The sequence below is a fragment of the Daphnia magna genome, unplaced genomic scaffold (assembly GCF_020631705.1).
Source record: "Daphnia magna isolate NIES unplaced genomic scaffold, ASM2063170v1.1 Dm_contigs143, whole genome shotgun sequence".
Taxonomy (NCBI): Eukaryota; Metazoa; Arthropoda; class Branchiopoda; order Diplostraca; family Daphniidae; genus Daphnia; species Daphnia magna.
Window position 1 is genome coordinate 172,613 of NW_025533140.1, and position 17,379 is coordinate 189,991.

Below are 17,379 nucleotides of genomic sequence, written 5' to 3' on the forward strand. Positions count from 1 at the left end.
CTAATTTTTAAATGTTTAGAAAAAATTAGGCGAGAAAAAGCTGAAGTCGTTTTTATTTGCCCTACGTGGACAGGGCAACCATGGTTCCCCGTTTTGCTGGAGCTAGCGTGCGACGTACCGATGATGTTTCATCAGGAGCCGAGCCTTTTGTTGTCAGCGATAGAAGAAACGCATCCGCTATTGACGTCCAATGGTCTACACTTGGCCGCCTGGAGGTTGTCAGGCGACAACTTTGTAGCAAGGGATTTTCGTCAACAGTGGTCAGCCTTCTCGTGGCCGGAAACCGAAAGGGAACTCTTGGCGCATACGACTCCGCGTGGAGAAATTGGGTTTATTGGTGTGTGCGAAGGAGTGCGGATCCCTTATCGCCAGCTCTAAAGAACGTGCTCCAATTACTCGCGGACTTGCACGCCTCGGGCAAGTCCTACAGTACCGTGAACGTTCATCGCTCGATGTTGTCAAAAACTTTGGACCCGGTCGATGGCCTAGCGCTAGGCGAGCACCCTCTAGTAGTCAGATTGATGAAGGGGTGTTATCACCAAAATCCACCGCAGCCTAAGTACAGCGAGATATGGGAACCGGAGAAAGTGTCGTCGTTCATCGATTTGTTAGGAGAAAATCGAAATTTATCACTGAAAGTTTTGACGAACAAGCTGGTCACCCTGATTGCCCTGGCCACCTGGATGAGGGTGGCGGAGGTGACAGCGATCAGTTTCCAATCCATCAAATTTACGCAGAAATGAGTAAAGTTTTCCTTGGACCGGCTGAGAAAGACCCAGCGATGTGGGTCACTAAAATCTTTCGAGATAGCGAGTAGTCCGGTTGCTACATTATGCCCAGTCGGCGCGTTGAGGGAGTTTCTGGAACGAACGGAGAAATTTAGACCAGCACCGGGGGAGTCTAGATTGTTGATTGCGCTAATTAAATCGCATAAGCCAGTATCGTCTAATACTGTCAGTCGTTGGATCAAATTCATGCTGGGAAAAGCGGGCGTCGATACGTCAAACTTCGGAGCGCACTCCACGAGAAGTGCAGCTGCTTCTAGAGCGGTTATGGAAGGCGCACCGGTTTAGGCGATTCGTCGCACCGGGAGCTGGGCCCATGAAGCAACGTTTAACCGCTTCTATAATCGGGCTCCAGCTCAGATTGTCGAAAGACAAGAATAAAAATTAGAATCTATCGTAAGCTTTAAAATCACCCTTAGGGTCTAGCAAAATGAATTTCGACACACAATTTCAGATTACCGGAGGGATCGTTCAACGATCCCGATAGGTAATCTTGATTGTGTTAGAATAAATGTAGCGACGACCCTAAGGGTTCGTCTCCCAAACCCATGCCCTCCCTATCTACATTTATGTTACGTCATAATTTGAAAGATCTTTTTCTTGAGACATGCAGAAGTCAGCAGATGCGTGGACGTAGGACAGGAGCACTTAGTGTTGCTAGAGGAAGAGGCAAACATCCAAACTTGACGCGTTTCTAAAAGAGCAGTAAAAAAAAAAAAATAAATAAAAAAAATTTGGAGTGAGACGGGCGACGGACGGCCGAGACGGGCGACGGACGGCCGAGACGGGCAGCGTCGCAAGAAGAATGAGCACGGCAACTGGCAACCGCTGTCAATTTTTCTCTTTGCTCGTTTTTTCTCTTTCTTTTTCTTCTATTTAATTTGTTGTGACCACTAGAAATTTGAGGCTGAGTTTTTTTCCCCTGATCGAAGTTAAAGTCAGGTTTTTTCTCTGCCCTCATGGTCGTAATTCTCTCGTTGTTGTTCCATTGTAATTGGGCCTGTACACGCACCTTCCGCTGAAAAGAAGTCTGAAAATGGGGGGCGTGTACAGGTCTGAAGAGAAAGGTAGCTTACCGCACCTCTATTTTTTGTTTTGCCTTTAAAAAAGCTGAAAATAAAATGTGTCTACACCCTTAGGGTCGTCGCTACATTTATTCTAACACAATCAAGATTACCTATCGGGATCGTTGAACGATCCCTCCGGTAATCTGAAATTTAAGTTAAGTTAGTTAAGTTAGTTTATTAAGTTTACTGTGGTCGGCTAAAATAGACTTTTACCCAAGTCTTCGAGATTCCAATTCCTCTTCAAGTATTCCACAAGCAATAAGAAACGCAAGTGACAGGACGAAACACTTGTAGTAAAAAATTAAAAAAAAAATATATTCTTTTTAAAAACTGTCGTTTTTTATGACAGAGCACCAAATTTCCTTCCCTTTCTAGCATTTTCAAAAAATTCTAGAATTTTTCCCTTTAGGATTAAGAAATTTCTGAAAATGATCTATACTTCTAATATTGTTTTCTATAGAAATAAAAATTTTCCGATAGGGATTCTATCAAAACTCGCATTTCCCAACCCCCTGATACAGGCACCCCTACCCTTCTACAACGACCGGTGGATCGACCGACACTTTTTATGAGACTTTACTCCAGAGATGGCGCTGATGGCGCGGCGATTTCAGGGGTGTCGACACTAATCTTTCGTTCGTTTTTTTATTTTAGATGCTGTGCCGCTGAGATTGGTTTCCTTTTGTAGAGGAAATAACGCAGCAGCTCCCGGTCGAGTCCCTGTTTTTATCGGCTGAATGGCAAAGGAGTGCGGAGCAGTTTAGTCGGCCCATTCGAGTCGATTCTAGGGTCTCGTACGTATCTTTTATACGTTTTCTTATTTTAGATGCTGTGGCGCAAAACTTGACGTCATGTTGTAGAGGAGATAACGCGGAGATTAACGAAGGGGTCGTGTAAATTATCGGCTCAACGATAAAGGAACACGGAGCAATCTAAGAGCGACTTGAAGTTTTGGGAGATTTTTTTTCAGAGAGATGGCGCGTCGGTCATGAAGATAGGGAAAAATCAGGCCGCGAAGTTGTTTTCAAGGCGGGGCTTTGTGCGTCGCCTGGCAACGGACTGGTTTTTCCACAGGCCGTGTGAGGCTGTCAACATGGTCGCACTACATATGTATTAAGGCAGAGTAATAGAATACAGAGGAAATTGAAAAGGGAAAAGAAATTTGGAATGTTTTTCATCCTTTTGTAAGGTGGAAACTGAAAACGGGTTCTTATCCCAAGTATATGTTGCTGCCCAGTGATTATCCCCAAGAACTAGTTAGGAAACGAACAACAAGGGAAAGTGATCAAGCTACTACCACAGACTACGAAGTAAAGACTACGAACGGCTATAAACCCCTTGAAGCTATGCTCGTCCTATGCCGTATGGTGGCGCGTCGAACGAACTTTCTGAAAGCCATTATTTTTTCTCGTTTGCTTACTGATTTGGGTCTTCACACACCGTAAACTTGTAAGTAAACCATTAACCTTTCAATGTTGTATTTTTTTGTAGATATAGCTTAGATATTCCCCTTGTTGTGTGAATTATTTATCTATAAATTCCTTTATTACACCCCCTTTTTCCCCTTTTTTCCCCCACCCCCTTTTTCAAAAGAAAGAAAGAGGGGGTGGGGGAAAAATGGGGAAAAGGGGGAAAAAGGTGGTTTAATAAAGGAATTTATAGATCATGACTAGAGATCAGATAGAAATTTAAAAAAATTCACACAACAAGGGGAATATCTAAGCTATATCTACAAAAAAATACAACATTGAAAGGTTAATGGTTTACTTACAAGTTTACGGTGTGTGAAGACCCAAATCAGTAAGCAAACGACGAAAAATAATGGCTTTCAGAAAGTTCGTTCGACGCGCCACCATACGGCATAGGACGAGCATAGCTTTAATCATTCCTCTCAGCCCTATCCCCGATCGTAGTCTTTACTTCGTAGTCTGTGCTACTACTTTGGTGCCACAGAAAAGGAGAGCGTTGATGGATTTACCAATTTGTGGCAAGCAAGAAAATGTAATGATGCCTAAGGTAGCTGTAATTTCTAAAAGTAGCCCACCTCTTGCTCAGGTACAAGAAAATTAATATCTATTATTGAGATCAATATAATGATTGTTGTTCTATACTAAGCCTCCTGATCTGCTACTTGCAAAGCCACCTGAGGAAGCTGTGCTAGTTTTGCTACCTAAAACTTTTTCACATCAGGTCCAGGTAAAAGCATGTAGTACAGAAAGCAAGTTAATTTTTTAAAATAACTGAACGTTATCTATTGAATAGGCAATTAAACGTGAAGAAATCTCTTCTGATCCTGAGTTAGTTTTAGCAACGGCAGACATTATTGAGAATCCTGTGCCAATGCATGGATATTTGCTGGCTGAGGAACCTATGTCAATTGTTTTTCCTACAACAATATCTGAAGCACTTTGTTCAAAGCTAAGGCAATGTTTGTTAATCTTTTTATTACTTCCCTCTTGACCAGGTTGAAGAACAAAGTGAGTTTCCTGGTGAAACCAATCCCCTTGATCTCGTTCGACAAAATCGATTTATGTGTTTGGTTCCAGAAGTAGTCGATAACACGCCAACAACTATAAAGCATACTGAGCATATACAAAAACACGTAGATGGTGTGGAAGCTGTGGAGTCCCTTTCATCGACCACCGAAACAAGACCCACAACAGTAATTTCTGTGTGTGACGAACGCTCGCTGCTCTACTGGTCTTCATTCGTTAGACTACCTTCCATTTCTTGGGGGTGGTCTTTCAACCAAGGACTTGAAACTGTTTTTTGCACTGGCTACGGTAAATCTGAAAAATTAGCCACAGTCATCGTGAAAACCATTGCTGTCCGTTTATCGGGAGAGCTGTTCTACCTATTCAATGGGATTAGTATATCACATTGCGAATTACCGCCGAAATTTTCAACGTTTGAAAGGCTTTCCACCATTATACAGTTCTTCGACAAACTGAAGCCATGCGAGGGTATCACTATCCCATGAGCAAAGCTAACAAAATATTCAGATGACTTCGTTGGTGTGAAAGACAAAAACAGAAATTGGCGTTCTAAAAGTTGTGCATATGTCTTTGACACAATATATGTCGCTACATCATGCACGCGTTGCCGGGCACTGAAGAGATATTTTCTGCAGAAGATAGGAACGTTGCAATTAAAAAAGAAAAAAGAAACAATGAACGAGAAATGTCGAAAATTGCGAAGCAAGCTGAACACAATGGAAAAGAAACTTGAGGTATTTGATTTAAAAAAATCATTCAGATTTGTAATGAAATAATTTCCATTTTAGAAAAGCAACCTAAATGTGAAAAATTTACGCAGTGACTGAAAGAAACTTTTGAAGAAAAAGAAAAGTGCTTTTCAGAACCAGATGGGACATCTTTCAGAAATGGTGAATGGTGGTAGTTTTATTATTTTCAAGTAGCTAGTAGCTCATTAAATGTTTCTTATATGACATTTGGTGATTTATTTTACTACTTCTTAATCATTTCTTTCTTCAATGACTATTTTCTCCAAATTTGATTTGAAAGTTATTATTCGCGACTGACAATTTTTTTACATTCTGTTTACAAACAATTTAATTGCGCATTATTTAGTCTCCTGTAATTTTCATTTCATATCGCAATTTGTGTTTTGTTTGCTGACCATAATGTAACAATTATTATGTTGTATGTTTCCTTATGTGTTAAGAAAAAATGTAAACGTTAGCATTCAAAATCGAGATTTGTTTGAGATTAGTTTCATTAGAACTTTTGTATTAGATTTTATTACACATATTTTTTTCATTTAGTTTTATCATTTATAGGAACAAATGGTGGTCCGCACGTTTCTTGTTAAGGGTTCAATAGATCCAGCTAAAGATAAGAAAGGGAACACTATGAGGTATGAAAATGTTTATCTCATCAACTGTGTGCTGTTCAAGATGAAAAGCAGCCGAGCCTACAAATTCCTACGAGAAATGCAGCTCCTACCGCTGCCAGGATTGTCTACCATACGAAGATTAATGAGCTCATCACAATGTGTTTTGGGCTTCAACAAACTAGCCTTGGAAAACATTTGTGAAGCAATGTCAGGAAAATCTGCACATGAACATTGGGGTGGAGTAATGTTAGACGAGATGGCAAATGCCAAAGGAATCGATTTCGACACATGTACTCTTACTTGGAAGGGAACTGTAGATTATGGTGGAGAAATCTCCGACTTGGTTCCCAATGGCCTTGCTGACCATATCCTGGTATTTGTTTTCCGACCCTACTTAGCTGGTTGGATACAACCTTTCGCTTGGTTCGGTACCAAAGGTGGTGCCTCTGGTACTATCTTGGTAGAACTAATCATCAAAGCTTTTGCATGCCTACACAATCATGGCGCAATTGCTAAACATGTCGTTTTTGATGGAAATCAAACGAACAAATCGTTAATGAAGCAATTTGGAATATCGGGAGAAGAAGAGGGAGCAAGTTGCCTTGATCATCCACTTCAACCTGATTCCAAAATTCATTTTATGGTGGACGTTCCACATTTATTGAAAGTTGTAAGAAACAATATGGAATCACATCGTTATGTACAGGTATATTGAAATGAACCTTCAATTTTACAAAAAAAAATCATTCCATTTATTTTCATTGGTAGTTCCAGGGACATTTGGTCAATTATAAACATTACGAGGAATTGTTTGATTTCGCAAAGACGAAGCAAATCACCCTTGGATATCACCTATCCTACGCTCACATCCACCCGAACAACTTTCAAAAAATGAATGTTCGTTTATGCGCACAACTATTTTCAAACAAAACTGCGATGGCGATCAACAAGTAAGATTTGCCAGGCGTGTATTTATTAGACTTCTACAATAGCAATACAATCAAACCAAGAAGCATGGCACTACTCTGAATATTGTTGCGAATAACACTGCTTTTTATACAGATTTGCAAGTGGCACATTGGGTGTGGCTTAGATAGCGGTGGCGTGTGGTCACTTGGTCATGTGGGCGTTGCCTTTGTGTACACCTTGCGTACACTCAATGTCCGTGCAGATTTGCCATCTTCTGTAAAGCGTAAATAATGCAGTTGGCTCGTTACATTCCTCCCCCCTGTGCAGCAGGATAAATTGGTCCTCCAATTTTACCTTTGTGTGCAGACTACAGGTCTTAGGAAGGCAACGTGAATTGCGCCAAAATATATAGTTATAAGAAGCGTCTAAACTATTATAGCATTGATAACATTTTGCGCTTATTAAAATAATTGGGTGTTATTTTCTTTTAGATGATGTCTGGCTGTTGATACACTTGTTTTTTCTTTTTATCACTCGGAATTTTCGGAATAGATTTCGAATGCTAGTTTCGTCATCTATATAGTCCTGTGCATACTTCCCGTCCGTATTGAGGTTATCATCTCGAGCTCCTCGACGTAACAATATTTCTATAATATCTGTATGCCTGTGCCTTACAGCTATTTGTAATGCAGTTTCCTTTGATGTGCGTGATCTTCTATTGATGAATTCCGCTGGACATACTTCCGCGACGAATTTGTTGTTATATTTAGCAGCATAATGGAGCACTGTTTCTTCATCCAGCGTTTGGTGTACAATAATGCGATCCATCCACAAATATTTAATACATTCCATATTATTGAGAGCTATAGCCACTAGTAATGGTGGCTCTCCCATGCTGTTTTGGATGTTGAATGTATTACCGTGATGGGATAGAATACGGAGTAAATGGACATTATTATCCGCTGCTGCTCGGTGTGCTATTGTCATCCCCTCCTCGTAAATATTGCTATCAGCTCCGTATTGAAGGAACATATCCGTCACATCGTATCTTTCTTTTATCACACTCCCGTGTAGTAATGTTGTTCCATTGGGGAAAACAGTGTCCAGAATCTGTTTTATGTTTTTCCCAATTTCTCTTGCTTCTAGTAGGTGATTTCTGATCATTTCTCTTGATACTTCCAGCAAATTGTAGTTGAATTCTCCTTTCATCAACATCGTTATGGCGACGATTCTTCTTCGCGTTATCTCCGTGTCCATAGCTGGGAATGTTTTCATCATACAGTTTTTACAGTAGGCCGTTTGTGTAATTAAGGGAACTGGTAAGGACCACGTTTCCTGTTCTTCTTCGTTGTTGATTACACTTACTGTCTTACAGTTGGCGGCCATTTCACTGTCTGACGACGATGGGTCTAAGTCACTTTCTATTTTACTGTAGTAGTAACCCACTTTACTCGATGATGTTTCTTCTTCTTCCGTTTCTGATGGTGATATAGAACTTTTCTCTTGTATAAATTCACAATCGCTTTCACTATTGCTGTATCTTTTCTTTTGCATAAATTCACAATCACTGTCACTTTTGCTGTATCTTGTTACGTCTTCTTCCATACTTATATTCCGTGATATCTGCATACTTTCACTTGCGTTCGCACTAATTTGTATATCACTTTTAACTTCATTACCCATTAGATTAGCTAAGAGTTCGTCTTCCCAGTCGTTTCCTGTTGGTAGCGTTTCACTTATTTCCAATTGCGGAGTATCTTCTTCAATCCAAGTCATCAAGATTTCATAACTCCAGTCAACATTTGTTAGTTCTACGTTTTTCTTGGTTGGGTCCATTTTTTTTTTTTTTTTTTTTATGTATCTTTCCGTGGAAGGTTGGTAATACAACGAAAAAGTTTTTTCTTGCTTGTTTGTCTGTTATATAGTTGGAGTACCTACCCCTAACATGCTCAAGGCTGCTTACGATTATCTACTAAAGAAATCTACTTTGAATGTCAATGTTTTTTTTTTGTTTTTTTTTATGTCCTTTGTCTTTTAACTGTCTGAGTCTAGTCTGAGAAGTTTTTCTACAGTATATGTGAATGTTTTCTTTAATTGATCCCTCCTTTTTGCAAACAAAAACTTTTTATGTAAATGTTAGATTTTAACGACTCCTCCTTATAAGGAGTTTCAGTCTCGTACGCGATTTCTCTCTTTTGTAAAATGGACTTTGGAATGTTATTTCTTCCCCCCCCCCCTCTTTTATTGTTTTATTATTTTTTATTATTGTTATATATTTTTTTTTTTATTAAGATTGCGTCAAGGCGATCAAAGTAGTCTGGTGTAGCGTCTTCTTTGTTCTTCAGTTGTCGCTTGACTGTCTTTGCCGTTTGTTTTTTGAATCCCCCATTTTCCGTCATCATGTATACGTTGGATTTCGTTTCTCAGCATCTTGCTGAAATTAGAATGGCTTTTTCGCTTTTCCACCCGTTGATCTTCCAAAATCCGTGTTGTGAATTTCGTCGCTTCACGACTGCCGATGTGCAGTTGTTCGATGAGTTGTTCAACACGGTTCGGAGTGGTGTATCCTTTCCCGTTGCTCCCGTATCCGTGGTGCAACCTGTTTGGTGTAACGATTTCTACTACAAGTAAGTCCGTTTTTTTTCGTTTGTGTTATCCTTTTCTTGTTTGTCGGGATTCTTTTCTTGTTTTGTTATTTTTTGTTCTATTTTCTTTTTAGTTATTATTATTATTATTATTAAAATTTTTTTTTTTATTATTATAGTGAATATCCTGGCTACGCCCGACTTCGCGATGTTCTTCCACTGCTGCACGCACGGTTCTTGTGGTGGGCAGAATCCGGGGATGATATTTATCATCCTTCAGCTTCGGTTTCTAATTTTTATCCGGAGTTGACGTATGCCGATATACAAATACGACTTGAGCACCGCCAAGTCCGATTGGCTGTTTTGAATCATTTGAGTGATTCTGCTGAGGAAGATTGATTTGCTTTTCCGTCGGTGTACTCTATTTTTCACTATGGTTTTGTTTTTGTATTTTGTTTTTGTTTTTTGTTTTTGTTTTCGGTTTTGTTTTTGTTTTAACTACTGATTGGAAATAAAATCCTTTTCTACATCTACGATTTTTGGTTGTTTTTTTGTTTTTTTAAGTACGGATTGGAAATAAAATCCTTTCCTACATCTATGATTCTTTTTGTTTTTGTTTGTTGTTTTTTTTTTTTTTTAAGTACGGATTGGAAATAAAATCCTTTACTACATCTATGATTCTTTTTGTTTTTGTTTGTTGTTTTTTTTTTTTTTTTTAAGTACGGATTGGAAATAAAATCCTTTACTACATCTATGATTCTTTTTGTTTTTGTTTGTTGTTTTTTTTTTTTTTTTTAAGTACGGATTGGAAATAAAATCCTTTACTACATCTATGATTCTTTTTGTTTTTGTTTGTTGTTTTTTTTTTTTTTTATCGTTATTTGTTAATTGTGCGTTTTAAATGGTCTTCTGGAGTACATCTGCATAGATCCTCCCACACCATTCCGTAGCCAACGACATAGCTGCAGGTCGTGTGACTTCCCGTACATTCCTTGTTTTGCTCGTTTTCCCATTTGAATTCTTCGATAGGATACATTTTTCCTTTCTTTGGTGCACTCGGTGTGTTTATCAACATAAGGGTTTCTTTTGGTGTTTCTGTCGCTGACGTCATTAAAGGTGCAAATTCCCTAATGAACGGTTTTTCATTTGCTCCTCCAGCGCTGTAGATGGGTTCTGGTATCATTGAATCCATTTCTTGACCATCACTTTCGCTCACGTTACGTGATTGCTTGCGTCGTCTGAAGCTTTCCTTAATCCGTGGAATAGGAAAACAGGCAATAAAAATTCTTAGACAGATGAGAAATAGGATGAATCCTATCGCTGAGAGAGCCATAATTTTTAATGTGTCAAACCAGGAAAACATGTTTCCGATTTGATTGTCCTGCTCTTCTGTTACTAGGATGTCAGGTAACTCTTTGCCTTCTCCTTCATTAATTCGTCCCACCAGGTCATTTAAGATGTTTAGCTGTTCCATTTCCATGGTTCCATGAGCTGGATGGTTCCTTAATCCATAGTCGAAACTGTTTAAGTGCAGTTCTTCGAATTCTGCAATTAAATCCAGATTTGAAGTATGTATGGTCGCCTCTTGTTTAATCCAGTCTCCTGCTGTGGCGTTATGTTGCCACGTATGAGGATATCCGTTGATGTTTATCAATTGGGATTTCCAAAAGCACTCCGAATACGGATGAATAGACCATCCGTCGAGTCCGATCGTACAGTTGTTTTTTCCGTAAACAAAAAATGGCTGGAACCCACACTTGGTCTCTTTTGCTGATAGTGATATCCTTTTTGGGTCGCATTGTTGCAATGTCATGGCTTGACCAAAACCATATATCCTTGTACACATTGGAAGTCCGAGTGCGGCGGCTGCAAGCAATCCATTTGTTTGGGCTAAGATTATGGCTTGCGTTCGTTTTATCTTTGATAACTGGCAGTAAACATCCCGAATTTCTTTTGCCAATTTATTGTCGTGTTCAGTTTCAATACTGATTTTGTATTGCTCGTGCATTTTTCCAAGCTCGTATTTTATCAAGTCACTTAGCTCCTCAGTGGATTTTGGTAGACCGTTACTTGTATTAGCGTCATTTAGCGGTCGATAGTTATCTACTACAAGTTCGTGTGCTGTATTTTCTTTTTGTTGTGTTGAAGCCTTTAATTGATCATTTGAATTTTTGTCTTGAAATTCTGACTTATCTCGGGTTGTATTGTGTTGTCTCTCAATTTTTTCTATATCTTCTTTTTCGTTATCCCTTGATTTTGTTATTTCAGTGGTTGTTGTTTCGCTTGGCTGTTCTCTTATTTGACTTGGTGTAAGATATTTTAGGTTTATAGTTGGCTCGGTGGACGAGATAATTTCAGCTTGGTTAGATTTTGGTTTTATTGTGTCTGTCGTTGTTGTTTCTGTAAAAACTTTTTCTGTAGTTGTAGATGACTGTGTCGTGATAGTCGTTTTGAGTGATGTACTAGTTAATGTTGTTGATGCGGTTGTTGATGTTATTGTTGGTAATTTCTCTGCTTCTGTTGATATTGTCGTAGATTTTGATGTTGTAGTTGATTTGGGTGTAGAGGCTGGTATTTGTGTGGTAGTGGTTGTTTTTAGTGTGGTAGTATTTGGCTTTTGAATGACGGTGGTCGGTTTTTGTGTGGTAGTGGTTGATTTTTGTGTGGTTGTGGTTGGTTTTTGTGTGGTTGTGGTCGGATTTTTTGTGGTTGTTGTCGGCTTTTTTGTGGTAGTAGTTGATTTTGTTGTTGTTGTTCTGAAGGTTGTTGTCGGTTTTGTTGTGGTTGTAGTCGGCCTAATCGTTGTTGTTGTTGTTTCTGTCTTCGCACTTGTTGTTACCTTGGCTGCAATGGAAGGTATGACTGATTTATCTGTTGTAGCAGTCATGGATGTTGCTGACTTTGTCGTTATGGTCGAATTTTTAGTTATTCCTTCCGTTGCGTTTGTTTTATAGTTAATCTCCTTTGGATCACGATGGTTTAATGGTGGCAAGATTGGTAGATTTTTTCCAAATAAGGCGTGTTGCGTATGTAGAGATATTATTGCTGCTGCCGTCAATGTTCTAGGTTGATGTGGATTCCGGTACTCGAAGCTAAAATGTTGTTTTTGGCTTGTTCCATGACAGTGTCCCAACGATAATTTGTCGACCCGTCTTGTTAGGCATTTCCGGTCCGAAGCGCCTGAATGAAGTCCTGTTCTATCACTGGCCATTAATTGTCCTGTGTGATCGAATGTTCCCCAGATGGAACTTTTATCTGAACATTCGTGCAGGATGAGCATCGTTGTGTTCGCTTTAATGCAGTTGTTTGTGTTAAATGGTCTTATCGTGAAGTCGGAGTAATATTCGAAGGCTTGGCCCTTGCTAGATGCTTCGCTACAGTTAGCCACGGTTGTTTGTGATTGCACCAAGGGGTCATTACTTGTTAATAATTTTTGTAGGCTTGTTTGACATTTGATCCAGTTAGGATCGCATGCTTCGAGTGTTATTGGTTTGTTAACGCCATTGTGTGTTAAACATTTTTCATCGGGTGACTTACCATGTTTCATTAGTCCCCATCCTATCATGTCCCATATGATGTTTCCTCTCCCATGGTTCCGCTTCAATAATCCTCCGAAAATTGGTGAACTGACGGTCGTTGTTACTGATGTCCTCTGTTCCAACTGGATTTCTTCGAATTCGTCAATGGATGCATCTGGGAAATTATCCAACACATCCGGGTTTGTTGTTAGGATTTCGATAACCCATTGTTGACTTTCACTAATTGTCCCCTGTCTACTGCATGTTTTTAGTGTTGCCAATCTAACTCGCCCCTCTTCTTCATCATGTAAAGTGATGCATAGGCCTGTTTCCAGAGAAATCCATTGGTAGTTAGTTAAATCCAGTATCCACCTTGATGTGTTTTCGGTGCAATTTTCTGCCATAATTTGATTGTTTTTATTTGCCACGATGCAGATGTTAGTGTTGATAAGCCTTATGCTGTGATCTACGATGTATTCGAATTTTGTTCCTGTTGGCAAAGGATCTTGAATATCATATTGGTTGTGGACTGATACTTGCGTGTTTATTGATGAGCCATTAACCATGAGATACGCAATTGTATCTTTTTTAATCATTATTCCATTTTCTTCTACGTTTGTTATTATAGGGTGTCCCAATCGTATCGAACCCCATGCATACGATATGCTGTAAAGTCTTTTCCCCCTAGCTTCTTTTTCAGCACGATTGTCAAGAAATTCAATTTCGTTATTAGTCGACCGTTTTACTTTGCTCGCTATTGGATCTGCGTATTCATTGCAAGACCATGTATCTACATTTACTTGGTTCTCACAGGATGGTAATGAAATTTTAAAATTTTTGTATAACTTTGTGGTCGTCTCTACTGGAAAAATAAGAAATGTTAAAGGCATCCCTACTACTTTAAATCCAGGTTGGGTAAATTCTTTATTATTTATGTCTGGTTTGTTAGAGAAAGTTATTTCTATCTGCTTGTTATTATCTAGAAGACGGCTAGTATTTACATTAATCATTGAGTTTGTTAATTCTATATAGACCTTTTTAAGATTCCTCGGTGTAAGCAGAGCGAAAAGTCGTGCGGCTAGTCGACTAGTGCGCACCATGGCGGGGGATAGCCGTAACTAGCTGCAGACTTGGCTTGATTCTTCGAATCACCTTGTTGTTCGGCTCTATGTTACTGTAGTCTGGCACTCTGTGTTGTATGTCAAACCTATTGCGTTGATTTCTCGAAAAGTTAGGAAATGGTTAATGCCAAGTGTCTTATATGTTTTTGTACTCAACAATCTAAATTAGGAAAAGGACGGAAGTTCTACAAAATACCAGAGTACACTAAATGTGATAGGTTTTCTGATGGTGACAAAGTTCTCATTGAAAAAGAAGAAGACTTTGGATGCAACATGTAGAAAAAAACTTACATGGAAGAAGTTGCAACTATATTATAAGAATTATAGCGCTAATATATATCAATTATAACTAATTGAGACAACTGAAACTTGAAAACGGACATTTTTATCTTTTAATACACTAGCAGACTACAGTAACATAGAGCCGAACAACAAGGTGATTCGAAGAATCAAGCCAAGTCTGCAGCTAGTTACGGCTATCCCCCGCCACGGTGCGCACTAGTCGACTAGCCGCACGACTTTTCGCTCTGCTTACACCGAGGAATCTTAAAAAGGTCTATACCCTTCACCTTTAAAAATAATTTGTGAATTTGATGAATTTGTTGATATATCTCCCCATACTATGGTGTTATGATTTTGTGTATACTCCCCTTCTTGTTGAGTGGTGTTTAAGAATCCCAATGGACTTTCCACTAAGCTTTCTGGTGTCTCTTGTTTTAATGTTATCTCTTCTGCTAAACAATTTAATGCATGGTATTCTTTGATAGCATACCACTTCCCTTCCCCTGTAGGAGTTGATGTAAAACTCAACGTTGTTGTTCCTGCCTGCATAAGATTACCCCCACATTTTTTATTATTTACCATCTCCCAGCATTCAATTGCTGAGAGTAATTTTGTTTCCTGTGAATAAACTGTGTCAAAAGACCCTATCCAGAAAGATCCGGTTATTTTCTTTGTCTTAATCCATTGTTTGCAAGTCCATCCTTTCCAAGTTTTTACTGGATTTTGTTTAGTCATTAGCGTATAATTTGTTAGGTATCGTGGTTGATGGTTAGTGCTGGGGTTTTTGCAATAGTATGGTGAGTTAATATCTAGAATTCCTCGTGTTTTAACATAGTTGCAATCGCATACAGACGAGAAGATTGTGTGGGTTGTTTGCAATGTAGTTAGAATGCAAAAGAGTAGTAATTTTTTCTCCATCTGTTTAAAAAAATTAATTGCATTTTAGAAATTGGATGCCTGATTTCTCGATCTTAAATTATATCGTGAGGTTGTCCTAAAGTCGGAATTAGTCTGGTCTAATGGATTGGGGAATAGCATTCTTGGATCTAAGAATGATATTATGGGTTCTTTCAGTCCAAGTTGCTTTTTAGGCCTCCCTGGTCTTCGTCTAATGGCTGTCGTTTCTGCTTTTCTCGCTTCGATCTCTTGTTCTTGTTTGGCCGGAGCATCTCGTGCCATATAAGGTTTAAGTCGGTTGCAGTGAACAATCGATTTATGTTTTTCATTTGTAATGTTTTGGATTTCGTACGTAATTTCTGAGGAACCGCGTATGATTTTAAATGGACCTTTCCATCTATTTATAAATTTTCCGGCTTGAGGTGGTGCTTTTAATAGTACCAGATCGCCGGGATTGTACTTGACACTTTTTGTCCCTTCATCATAATACTTTTTCTGCTTCGTTTGGGCTTTGAACAAATGTTGGTTCGCTAATTCTTGTGCCTTTTTCCACTGGCGAGAATATTCTTCATGTTGATTTCCCTCCATTTCGTAATGACGGTTGATCTTGATGTCGTTTGGTAAAATGGGTTCTCTTCCGTAGAAAAGGTAAAATGGGCTATCTTTAAGAGTTGCCTGTTTAGACGTGTTGTATGCGAAGGTGACGAATGGCAGATATCTGTCCCACTCCTCGGGTTCGTCTACCACATAACAAGCAAGCATATCACATAGCGTTCTATTAAACCTTTCTACCAATCCATCGGTTTGTGGATGATATGCAGTGGTACGCATTTGTTTTATCTTAAATAATTTACATATTTCTTGAACAATATTTGATAAAAAATTTGTTCCTTGATCTGTCAACACGATTTCTGGGGCTCCATATTTTGTTATTAACTTATTTACTAGAATATTGGCTATTGTTTGTGCGGTTTGATTTTTCATTGGAAATGTAAAGACAAATCTACTGGCATAGTCTGACAATACTAAAATATATTTATATCCTTTAACACTTTCTTGAATTGGTCCAACTACGTCCATTGCAATTCTTTCCCATACCCTATCTACTGGTGGCAAAGGTTGCAATGGTGCTTTACTCGTGCCAAATGCTTTTCGTCTTGCACACTTTAAACAACTGTTAACGTATGCCGTGACATCAGATCGCATATTAGGCCAAGAGTATTGCCTTTGTAGTCTTGCTATAATTTGTTATACCTAAATGTCCTGCTAACATGTGATCATGATTTTCCTCCATGATTTCTCTTATTTTCACAATGGGAACTACTATCCTTCCATACTTATCAATTAGTTCTTGGTTCTCATTTAACTTATATCCATTTATATTTCCTTTTTATTGCCGTTCTGTATCTTTTTAAGGTTCTCAATTATTCTTCGGCAATAGTTATCTTCATGCTGTAATTCAGTCCATTCTTTCTTCAAATTATTAACATGGGGTTCTGTTTTCGATTCTACTTTAGCAATGGGTAATATTGGAATACGACTAAGAGTGTCGGCGTTTTGGTGTGACTTACCAGGTCGATATCCGATTACGATGTCAAATTCTTGTAATTTCAATGCCCATCTTGCTAGTCGTCCTGCCGGTTCGGATTTGCTCATCAACCATTCTAAAGGTCGATGATCAGTGAATACCGTAAACTTCCGGCCGTATAAGTACGTTCTGAATACATCTACAGCATGAATGATTGCATATGCTTCTTTCTCTGTTGTTGACCATTTGGCTTCACGATCGTTCAGATGTTTAGAAGTATACGCGATGACGACTTCTAGGTCGTCTGATTCACTGTGATCCTGTTCGTCGGTCGCAGCTGAATCCGCTGATTGAGGTGGAGATTGTATTTGTGCCAAGACTGCTCCTATTCCGTATCCTGATGCATCCGTATAGATGATAAATTCGCGCGTGAAATTGGGATAGCTCAGAATAGGTCTAGATATGAGGCAGTTCTTTATACAATTAAAGGCGTCCCTTTGTTCCTCCCCCATTTCCATTCGACTGACTTCCTTGTCAGTGCCGTCAATGGATGAGCTTTATCAGCGAAAGCTCTGGTAAATTTTCGATAGTAGCTTGCTAGTCCCAAAAATGAACTCAATTCTTTTGTGTTTTTAGGTGCAGGGTAATTAATAATTGATTCCAATTTTTTAAGATTTGGTGTTATGCCTTGTTCTGATACTATGTAACCTAAATAGTCCAACTTCTCTTGAAAGAATTCGCATTTTTTTCGTTTTAGTTTTAAACCCGCTTTTGTCAACAATTTAAAAACTTCTTCTAAATGTTTTATATGTTCGTCAATTGAACTACTGAA

At 38.9% G+C, this 17,379-nt stretch overlaps 2 protein-coding genes across 2 annotated transcripts; both read right to left on the reverse strand.

Moving 5' to 3' along the window:
* Nucleotides 1-10,061: 10,061 nt before the first annotated feature.
* LOC123467082 (mucin-4-like) lies at nucleotides 10,062-13,285 on the reverse strand. Its single transcript, XM_045167154.1, has 2 exons — nucleotides 10,495-13,285; nucleotides 10,062-10,401 (listed from the first exon to the last, which is right to left on the reverse strand). Exons 1-2 carry the CDS (start codon nucleotides 13,283-13,285, stop codon nucleotides 10,079-10,081), a joined length of 3,114 nt encoding a protein of 1,037 aa, XP_045023089.1. The 3' UTR covers nucleotides 10,062-10,078.
* Nucleotides 13,286-13,753: 468 nt separating this feature from the next.
* On the reverse strand, nucleotides 13,754-15,607 carry LOC123467083. Its single transcript, XM_045167155.1, has 2 exons — nucleotides 15,461-15,607; nucleotides 13,754-15,040 (listed from the first exon to the last, which is right to left on the reverse strand). Exons 1-2 carry the CDS (start codon nucleotides 15,605-15,607, stop codon nucleotides 14,387-14,389), a joined length of 801 nt encoding a protein of 266 aa, XP_045023090.1. The 3' UTR covers nucleotides 13,754-14,386.
* Between the last annotated feature and the right edge of the window lie 1,772 nt (nucleotides 15,608-17,379).